The 11,118-nt window shown below is 41.1% G+C and overlaps 1 protein-coding gene across 1 annotated transcript; it reads left to right on the top strand.

Moving 5' to 3' along the window:
* Positions 1-6,264: 6,264 nt before the first annotated feature.
* LOC124285773 (toll-like receptor 4) lies at positions 6,265-9,136 on the top strand. The gene has a single exon (XM_046722043.1). The coding sequence runs from the start codon at positions 6,351-6,353 to the stop codon at positions 8,877-8,879; it is 2,529 nt and encodes an 842-aa protein (XP_046577999.1). The 5' UTR covers positions 6,265-6,350; the 3' UTR covers positions 8,880-9,136.
* The last annotated feature ends 1,982 nt before the right edge of the window (positions 9,137-11,118 follow it).

The following is an 11,118-nucleotide window of genomic DNA, read 5'->3' on the forward strand; positions in this document are numbered from 1 at the left end:
TCCATGGTGTAGTGGTTAGAGCTTCCGCCCGGAAAGCGGAAGGTCGCGGGTTCGATCCCCGACCGCGTCATACCAAAAGACGTTAAAATATGGTACTTGTTGGTCCCTGCCTGGCGCTCGGCATTAATGGGTACAACAAGGACTGTTCGGCTCGGAGTCCGTATAATGTGTCAGTGGGGTATTCATGCTTCACTGCGGCATGGTATCTCAGTGGGCTAGCACTATAAAACCAGCTTCAGTCTGGGCTAGTACAAGTAGCCGCACATACACATACACACGCATGCGCGTCGTCATATGAGCGAAATATTCTCAAGCACGACGTTAAACCCAATTTCACCTCACCTTGAACGCAGGTTTGAGCAGTATTTCAGTTTTTATTACCTACGAGGGCGAACATATCGGGGTTCATATTTTTCATACGATGCCCAAGTGCAAATATCACTTTGTCATGGTGACGTGACGTCATGAACAAGGCTATGACGTCACGTTTCTTCTGTGACGTTGCGTTCTACATGCGGCGACGGCGGGTAGCCAGCCTTTTTTCGAAGGCAGATTTCGGTAAATTTTCTTCAATTTGACGACTTCGGTAAGAAACAGAATATTATATTCGTGCCCATATCGTAGGCTACTATGTTTACGACACTCGTGCCTAAATATCAGTATGTCCCTCGCTCGGGAAATACCAACATTTAGGCACTCGTGTCGTAAACATAGTATGACATGGGCACTCATATAATATCCTCTACCGTGCCGTACCATGTTTTCGGGGTATGTCTTTTTCCCGTAATTTCTCGCGTACAGAGATATGACAGCGCCACCTGTAAACACCGTTTCCAGTGCAGAAGCTTCTGTGACAACCGGGACACAAAATGTTTGAAATAATCAGCTTTCACCTAAGTTGTGACCTAAATTTCTGTCAAAGTACTAAAATTCTACCCTAGAACGTAATGCACTTTCAGAACCTTCATAAATGTGATCATAACTTTTGAAATAAAGCTCGTAACTTGTCAAGCGGACCATCGTCTGCTAGAGTGAAAAGCCACGCATAAACATCACGTGACTCTAATGGAATGTTGCCGACGTAATACAAAAACTATATAAGACCGAATTAGTCATCTCTTGCATATTTTCTTTTTCGGTGTTGCAGAATTCGTCTCGGCTTGTGACCACTTGGCTCATTTAAAATACTGCTGCGATGTCACTGTACTGCGCAGACATGACGTGTTTTATCATGTTTATTGTCCCTGCCATGCAGGTAAGAAGAATGAATGTGCACATGATTGAATAACTTACGTGTAAATATGTTTATTTTAATTTTTTTTTACAAAAACACACTCAAATAATCAAGAAAATAATTACCAGTTTGCTTGACATTTTATTAAAATGCCACGTTGTATTTGTTGACTTCTTGGGAGAAGAATGCATCACCTGAGCTTCCATACAAGGTCGTGACCCCGCGCTATAACGAGTAACCCGAAAACATGGTACATCACTTCTCCCGCTAGCGCTGGCGGACAGACACGAAATGTTCACTGCATTGGAAACCAGCGGATGACAGAACATTCTGACAATAAATTTATGAAAGGTGAAATGATATTTAATTACGGAATTACAGTTTTGATAATCTACTGATACGCAATAATTTGCATGGTCATCTTTTGCGTTATTACCCCGAAAACACGTTACACCATGGTATATATCAGCGCGCGTCAGCTTGGTGTCAGAATACTTCACCCACGAAACACTACGAGTCAGGAATTCGAACTCCCGATATTTTCAGTTTTCAGCTCGAACACCAAAGGGACGCAACTCTAACAAGCCCAAGGGACGGATCAATCAAGGATACACTGTAACTACATTAATTTGGTATATTGCATCATTGGTTATCGGGCGTTTGTCTGTATCCAACACGGAGTGAGTGAGTTTAGTTTTACGCCGCACTCAGCGGTCTGTAAATAATCGAGTTTGTACCAGACAATCCAGTGATCAAGAGCATGAGCATCGATCTACGCAAATGGGATACGATGACATGTCAGGAGCCTGACCACCCGAACGTATAATCACCTCTTACGGTGGTGTCCACCGCCGTGATATTGCTGGGATATTGCTAAGAGCGGCGTAAGCTTACTAAACTCACTCACTCACTACTGAAGGTTAATTCTAACCCGCATCTTCACGGGTAGGTCAATTCTTATAATTTCCACTGGCAATTCACTTCTTATAATGTTCACTGCTATTTTTTTCACTTACACCAACACTTCTGTTTCTGAGGATTATCAACACTGCGCTGATGCTCATGGTGTTGATCACTGGATTGTCTGGTCCAGACTATTTTTTACAGACTGCCTCCATATTGATCGCAAAATGCTGAATGCGGCCTTAAACAACAAACCAACAAAAGTAAAAGACAAACTATTACCATTTGTCCGAACAAAATACGCATGATCTTCTTTGGTTTTCGACCGCCTCCGTGGTGTAGTGGTTAGAGCGTCCGCCCGGAGAGCGGAAGGTCGCGGGTTCGATCCCCGACGGCGTCATACCAAAAGACGTTAAAATATGGTACTTGTTGGTCCCTGCCTGGCGCTCGGCACTAATGGGTACAACAAGGACTGGTCGGCTCGGAGTCAGTATAATGTGCCTGAGTGGGGCATTCATGCTTCACTGCGGCGTGGTATCTCAGTGGGCTAGCACTATAAAACCAGCTTCAGTCTGGGCTAGTAGAAGCAGCCGCACATACACATACACACGCATGCACGTCGTCATATGAGCGAAATATTCTTAAGCACCACGTTAAACCCTTACGAACCCCCTGAACCCCGCCTTGGCTCTTCCATTGCAAAACATTAACTTCAATGTGGTCTTTAGTCATTTTCAAAAGAAGGGGGTTCGAACTCCCTCACCCAACCGCCCACCCACCCCCTCTGGATCCGCCACTGGATACGAGTTAGTGAGTTGAAATATAGCGTCACATCGTCACTATTCAGCCATTGCTACACATATACACAAGCCCGTTATAAATACAAAGTAATGTTTGAAAGGAATATCTTTAAATACATATATTATCATTACAATTATTATTATTTATTGTCGGATCATTAAAGAATTAGAAGCTAAACAATACCCGAATTTAGGCATATGAAACAAAATTACCAAGTCATTAGGGGCATGGTTTTGATTACGCTTTTCAGTATTCTGACAAAATGTCTGACTTCGGCGTTTCAGGAATATAGGCACAGTTAATACATTTGTATTAGTTACACATAACCAAGTTAAAGATTTCAAGACACACACGTCTCGAGCTAAGGGGAAAGTCCGTAAATTCCCTTGCCTCGGGGAAAGATATATATAGATAAAGGTATATATCACGTGACATATAAGTTACTTGGCAACGGTGCTTGTGGATTTCAATCATATTTAACAACCTCTGCACCAATAAAACGTCTTAATAGGCGTTGGGAATTCCCCTGAAATTAACGTTTCCGCCAACAGATGAGTATTTCTAGGTATTACGCCGGAAGCTATAAGTTGACAGACGAAAGCGTGACAATACATCCGGCTATGTTCCGGCGGTAGCCTATATCATTCTTGATCCCAGTCTGTTCTCAAGTCACCCCCGACAGGTGCTTTCTATGCTGCAGTCGGCGCTCAGTACTCCTGTGTAGATCATGGGTTTTGCAGGTAGGTGACACTCTGTGTTCAACCGTCATCAGGGACAGTAGGTTTATGATTGATTGATTGATTGATTGATTGTTGTTTAACGCCGCACTCAGCAATATTCCAGTTATATGGCGGCGAGCCTGACCTCCGAACCCGTTAGTCACCTCTTACGACAAGCATGGGTGTTGAAGACCAACTCTAACTCGGATCTTCACGGGTCGTAGGTAAATGAAATACACTGTCCATGAACGATGTATAGGTAACAATGAAACAATTTAAAAAGCCAAATATACGATGACCGGACTACCTTCTGTCTTGTCAGCTCAGACATAGATGAATTAAGCCGAGGGGACGCTTCAACTCCACCGTCCCAAATAGTGAGTGAGTGAGTTAAAATTTATCGCCACATCGGCAATATTTCAGCCATATCGTGACGAGAACAATTAATTTTATACATAGTAATTAGTGATAAATTGTAAAAACCTGTCAACGAAGGACAGTAAAATAACTAGATTATCACAGATTCGAATTTAAAACTAATAATTAAATCTAAAACAGTTTAACTATAGATGGCAATACATGGTAAAAACAGGCTATATATTGCCAACAGCTGAAACCGTCCCAAATAAGTTGCAATACCGATTAGCATGAAGTTAGACATAATACACATACTTCGGGAGCGACAATTTCTGCTAGATTTTATTTACCTATGATTACAAAGGTATGAATTAAACACATCTGGCAATAATATATATTTTGTATAGGAGGTGGTTTCTGCAAAATTAGATATTACAAATAAATATATTAAACACGTTCTGCAACAATGTATTTTTTGTGGCAGACAAATATTTTTCAATATATGAATCATGATAATATTTAATTTTTCTGGGCCAAATAAAACCCCAGGACACAGTGTGTAAAAGACAAAATGGTGAATTTTGCATATGAATTGATGACTGAAATTCTATGACACCAGTGTGGCAAAGACTGACTGAGTTTGGTTTTACGCCGCTTTTAGCAATATTCAAGCAACATCACGGCAGGGGACACCAGAAATGGGCTTCACACATTGTACCGATGTGGGGATTCGAACCCGGGTCTTCGGCGTGACGAGCCAACGCTTTAACCATTAGGCTACCCTACCGCCCCAGTATGGCAAAGAAGGGTGGTTGGTTATTGTCTGTTTGCAGTGAAAACGTACCGGTGAATTGCACTTTAAACAAAAACTGAAGGGGGTAAGCGCAATAGTTGGAACAGTGAAACAAATGCACGTGCGGTACGTGATGAGCGTTAACTTAGACCAACCCTACTTGTTCTCGGTGTCTCATTTTATGTGTATACCCCCTTGTAATACAAACCAATAATACCGATTTGAAACTATGATCGTTTGTTAAACAACTTTCATCCCAAGTTGAATAAAATTCTGAGATTTAATTTTCAAATGGCAAGGTAAAATTATGAGGATTCGCAATCTTAATTTCACTTTATTTGATTTACTTTTTTATTTAAAGTGAAATTCATTGGTACGTTTTCACCGTAAACAGACTATAGTTTGTTGTTTAACGTTGTTCAGCGCTATTCGAGCTATAAGGCGGATGTCTGTAAATATTTGAGTCTGGACCACAGAAGCTTGTATAGCTGAAAATAATACGTCCTCAGTCCAACACTCGTTCGCTGATATATAAAGATGGTTATCATTGAAAGAGTGTTGGACCTTGGACGTATTATTTTCAGCAATGCGAGGGCCTGTGATCTGGACAATCCAGTGATCAACAGTATAAGTATCGACCTATGCAATTGGATACGATGACATGTGTCAACCAAGTCAGCGAGCCTGACAGCCGATCCCTTTAGTCGCCTCTTACAACAAGCATGGGTTACTGAAGATCAATTCTAACCCGGATCTTCACGGGTCAGAAACACATAGAAACATCCAAGAACGGGTGGCTGGATCATTCTTAGCATTGTCATCGATATAGCAAAGTATACGTCACCAGAATAACGCCCATCGTTGCTTTAAGAAAAGGAAAACGTTATTTAAGAAGTTTTGACACTCGGAAGTCCTGGTTACTCGTTATTCTATTGATAGTATTTCCGCTGAACCCACCAATGGAAGATATTATCGTCGCCATTTGTTCTGTGTACAATTTTGTGACTGACACGAAATATCAAAGCGCTTAGCAGTGTTGAAAATGGTGTGTGGTGTGTGTGCGCGCGCGCGCGCGTGTGTGTGCGTGTGTGTCATCGTTTACATTTATCCCATGTAACGAAATATACTATTCCAAAAAAGAAACGCATACCCCTGAAATTTTTGCGAAACAACCAAATGGATAATTTTAGATAACGGAGACGTTGAGCGCCATGGTGACGACTTAGCACGGGCTCGACGTGTGTGTGTGTGTGTGTGTGTGCGCGCGCGCCTTTTTAATCCTTGTAAGAAATCGCATCAAAATCAACATTTTCAGGTAAAGTCGATTTTTCACTTGTGCAGTTGTGTAAAATCACGTAATCAACACTTTGTTACATATTTTGACAATTGTTTGAACACAATAGGTAATTAATAGATTTTTAAAAATACAAAACGACTATGCGTTTCTATTTTGGGATAGTATAGTCTCCAAGCGGATTAAATAACATTTTACATATCTGCAGGTAACGATGCATATTTACTGCCCACAATTGTGTTGACAGGAATGATGCCAATCAAGTTCTACAGTTTGGTTTGGATTGTTATTCCGAATCTGATGACATCACTGGGTCACCCACAACATTCCGACATTGAAAAATGCAACATTCACCACGAAGCCAATGAAACAACAGTGGACTGTTCACGTCGTGGTTTCAACCGAGTTCCACGAGGAGTTCCACGAAACACAACAGTCCTTAATCTGGGTACCAACAATTTATTAAACCTCAGGAAAGGATCACTCCCTAACCTTCCTTCATTACATACACTGCTCGTGAATGATAACAACATAGAGTTTCTGGAGGAAGGTGCTCTGCAAAGCCTACCTGTCCTTCAGCAGCTAAATTTGGATGGGAACAAATTGAACTTTTCTTATTTCTCTCTTCCTCTTGGGACATTCCAAAACCTGACATCTCTGACAACACTCCGTGTTAGCAGAATGACGATGCGGTTTACTTCATTGACATATCCTGACACTACATTTGCTGATCTTCACCATCTTGAGTCACTGGTCATTGATGGGGCTGGAGAACCTGTGTTTGGATCTGGCTTTGCACAGATGAAGAACCTGAGGAGTCTGAGTTTTGGATCGGATTGTGGCATTATTAGACGTTTGAGAAATAACTCATTTATCAACTTTAGGAAAGCACCTGTCAGCAGCCTGTCATTGTCAGCATGTAGAGATTTTGTATCTATAGATGACAATGCCTACCTTCCTTTTCCCAATCTAAAATGTCTATTTGCGAGAGACACCAGACCCTTTGGACTGCATCCGTCATTGTTAAGCTTAAAAGGACTTAGTGGAAGGAATATGACCGAAATAGACTTTTCAAATGTCAAGAGGTATGATGTTACAATTCATGGTCTCATGAAAAATCAAACACTCGTGCTCACCTCTGAGATGACACGTTACATTGTAACCATATGTGTTGAGCGTCTGATTCTTAGAGAAAATAACATAGTGGTAATAGAAAGTAGTGCGTTATTGCAGGAACCGTTTCAAAGCTGTTTAAAATATTTTGACATCAGCCGCAATGCTATAACTGGCGAACCAACCTTGTTGTATCATCTGCCTGAATTTGTTAACCTTGCTGTGCTGGATGTGTCAAAGCAGTCAAATCAACAGTATGCTGGTGATGTACAAGATCGACATTCCGAAGACCTCTTGAAAATACCTTTCAGAGGAAATTGGACATTGTCTATCCCTCCATCTTTGGAGAAACTTTTAATGAGTGGTTCAGGAGAACATGGAAGATCATTTCAAGGAATTGGGATTTGTGTTCGTGGAGGTTCACACTTGACACATGTAGATATTTCCTATTCTGCTTTGATAACGGGAAAATGGCGTTTTTATGGTTTAGAACATGTAAAATATGTTGATTTTACAGGCAATTTCTTTCAAACGATTCCGATGACATTTTTTCAATCAATTCCAAAAGTCAGGATACTGTATCTTAGACATGTACACTTTGATGTTGATTTGATATCAAATCAAAGCTCACGAACTCTATTTAGCCCACTAAAAAGCATTGTTTCTTTAGATATATCAATGAACTCTCTGTATAGAATGTATACACATATGTTCGAGGATCTTAAGACCTTAACATATTTGAACTTAAGTCATAATAAGTTTGAAGATGTACCTATTGAATTGTCTGGAATGTTGAGCATCTCTCATATTGATATTTCATTTAATTCTATCAGTTTTTTGAAGGCCAACGCAAGAACAATGTTAGATCAAAGGCTGAATGATTCCCAACCCATTTCGCTTGACCTTCATGGAAACATCCTGTCTTGTGGATGTGGAACCCTGGACTTTCTGACATGGATAATTGACACAGATGTCCAGTTTCGACACTTCGATTCATACAGCTGCCTCAACACTGAGGGTCAGCTCATTAAACTTTCAAATATTACCAGTTCCTTTGGCAGACACTGGAGATCTTGCTATGGTAGATTTTGGCTTGCCTTTTCAGTTTGTCTGATGTGTGTACTGATTTCTTGTCTTGTCGTTTGTCAGTTGGTGTTGAAAAACACCATCTCTTTAAAATACTGGATATTGAGGTTGATAGGGTTTGATCGTTTTGTGCCACGAAGACAAGATTTTAAGTATGACATATTTATTTACTATTCTGAACATGATGATTATCAGTGGGTGTGTACCACGTTTCTACAGAAGGTAGAGGTAGAGAAAGGTCTGCGACTTTGTATTCCAGACAGGGACTTCGATGTGGGCGTTTGTGCAGCTGAAGAAATTATTAATTGTATTCACAACAGCTGGAAGACTGTCCTATATGTAACCGAAACCTTTCTTCAGGACGAGATGTGTTCCTTTACACTCTCATCTGGGGTCTATGCATGCAACAATAACATGCCCAAGAGACTAATACTTCTATATTCCGACACCATCTTGCATCACCCTCTGCCTCCATTACTCACTCAGCTTCTGGATGGAGATAATGTGTTTGTTCTGGAAGAGCTGGAAGAAAAAAGAGCCTGGCAACAGTTCTTTGAACTTGTTTTGAAGTGGATCTGAACATACGTTTTAGATATTTCTTCCTATATTGAGTATGATGTCTGATATGAGTATTTTAAAAAAAAAGTGTTGGTGAGATCGGAATTATTACCCACAATGAAACAATCGAATGTCAAGGTGAAGGTCATCTGTTCTAAATGCCTTGTATGACCCCAGGAGTGCCCAGAACTACCTGGCACCATCAATCCATAGACTGACTGACTGACTGACTGAGTATGGTTTTACGCCGCTTTTAGCAATCTTCCAGCAATATCACAGCGGAGGACACAAGAAGAGGGCTTCACACATTGTACTCATGTGGGGATTCGAACCCAGGCCTTCGGCGTGACGAGCGAAAGCTCTACCCACTAGGCTATCCCACCGCCCCTCAATCCACAGAACCACTCTGATTACGAATTGTGTACTGGGAAATGTTCACTCACTCTTATTGTGCCTTGAAGCCCATTTCTAGTGTCCCCTGTCGTGATATTGCTGGTGTACTGCTAAAAGCAGCGTAAAACTAAAGTCACTCACTCTCTTATTGTGTCAACTGTTGGCAGTTCTGTGGCTGTTGCTGACATAAATAAGAGCATCCTATAGATGTTCGGGGGGCTAGATCTCGAAACCTTGATGGACCATGTCAATACTTGGATGAGGTGATTCTCAAAATGGCCGTTGTCAGTCTTGCCGTGTGAGGTTGCACGTTATCGTATTTGAAAAATGGCGAAAAATTCGTCTGTGCAATGCATTGCCGTTAGATTGCCCTGGACGTGTACCAGGTTATTTCTACAGGTATGGGAGATGGCTTCCCAAAGCATTACACACTAGCCACCAAATCTGTTCAGTTACAGTATGCAGTTTCGAGCACAACGTTCCTTACGAGGTCTTCCGGAAATGCAAAACCGTGACTCGTCACTAAACCAAACACGTTTCCCTCGTTGTTGTGGCCATACTCTGTCCTTGACACCATTGGCATTGCAGCCGATGATGTTAATCCATCAGAATGACTCCTCGAACTGGTCGTCCCCTCTATGTTTGAACGGAAATCCTACACAATGCTGATATTCCTGTAGCCTTGAAGGTCGTCATGGTGAGCCTACCACGTAAGTCATGAACCTGTCCAGCTCTGCAGTGGTGATGCGTGGTCGACCGGACCTGACCCTTTGTCTGAAAACGGTTGCAGTTGTTCTGATGGTGCTTGGCGATACGTGGAAAAGTCTGGCTATAGCCGAAACAGAGTCGCCTGTCAGGCGGAATTTGTGTCAGTCGTGTCATGTTTTCACTGTTGCTGTAGATCTGTGATGAGAGACAGAGGGAGTGTGAGTGAGTTTAGTTTGACGGTGATTTTAGCTATATGACTGCAGTGGACACCAGAAATGGGCTTCACGGTGAGAAACAAAGAAAACGTATGTTGCACGTTCATTACATGTTGGTGGGTTTTCCCGTCACACCTTTAGTCTTTTACGGTAATTTTGGGTTGTATTTTATTCTACCAGCACAAATCCCCCCCCCCGATGTATGCAGTCATGTTCAATTCCTATTTTCTATTCATTTTGTGTCAATAGCAGAAATCCTCCGTGAGATATTTCCTAATTTTGAGTTGATTTTAAGAGCATGTGTGGCTTACGGTCCAGTTACGATTTAAACATTTGTCTGAATAATACAGATATAGTATGAAAACATAGGGGATTCGATAACCAGATGACGGCATTTACAAAGAACTAAACAATGTACTTGTAATCCATGGATCGGGAATATATTACAGGTTACAGCAGAGATCATTGATGCTTCAGATTTGGAAAGGTCCTATCCATCTCTACTGTATTACTTTTCGAGGTCTGTATAAAAGCCTGTTTCTACCATGATCAAACTTTTGAGCCGAAATACATATGTGGCAGACTCAAATATATATATATATGTACATAGTTTTAATTAAAGTTTGGAAGGTTATATTGAGTATTAAGGTAGATGGCATTGTTTCCATTTAATTACTTATTCTAACATCTGTAAGAATATTAGGTATGTTTTATATGGTAGAATGATGAAATCTTAGTTATGTTTTATACTTCATTTTATTCTCATGCCATAGCTCTGCATAGTAAGCCTAGTAACTCTCAGTCTAACCTCCGCTAACTGTCACACTGCATGCTTACAACACTCCTTGCCCCAGCTTTCAGTCAGTTCTATTGTTTCACTGATAGGCCAAGCTGGCCATAGCTTAAACTACAGCTGCGTATCAAAAGTTTGTTCACTTCATAAA

The sequence above is a fragment of the Haliotis rubra genome, unplaced genomic scaffold (assembly GCF_003918875.1).
Source record: "Haliotis rubra isolate DU_JTF1 unplaced genomic scaffold, ASM391887v1 Scf369, whole genome shotgun sequence".
Classification (NCBI taxonomy): domain Eukaryota; kingdom Metazoa; phylum Mollusca; class Gastropoda; order Lepetellida; family Haliotidae; genus Haliotis; species Haliotis rubra.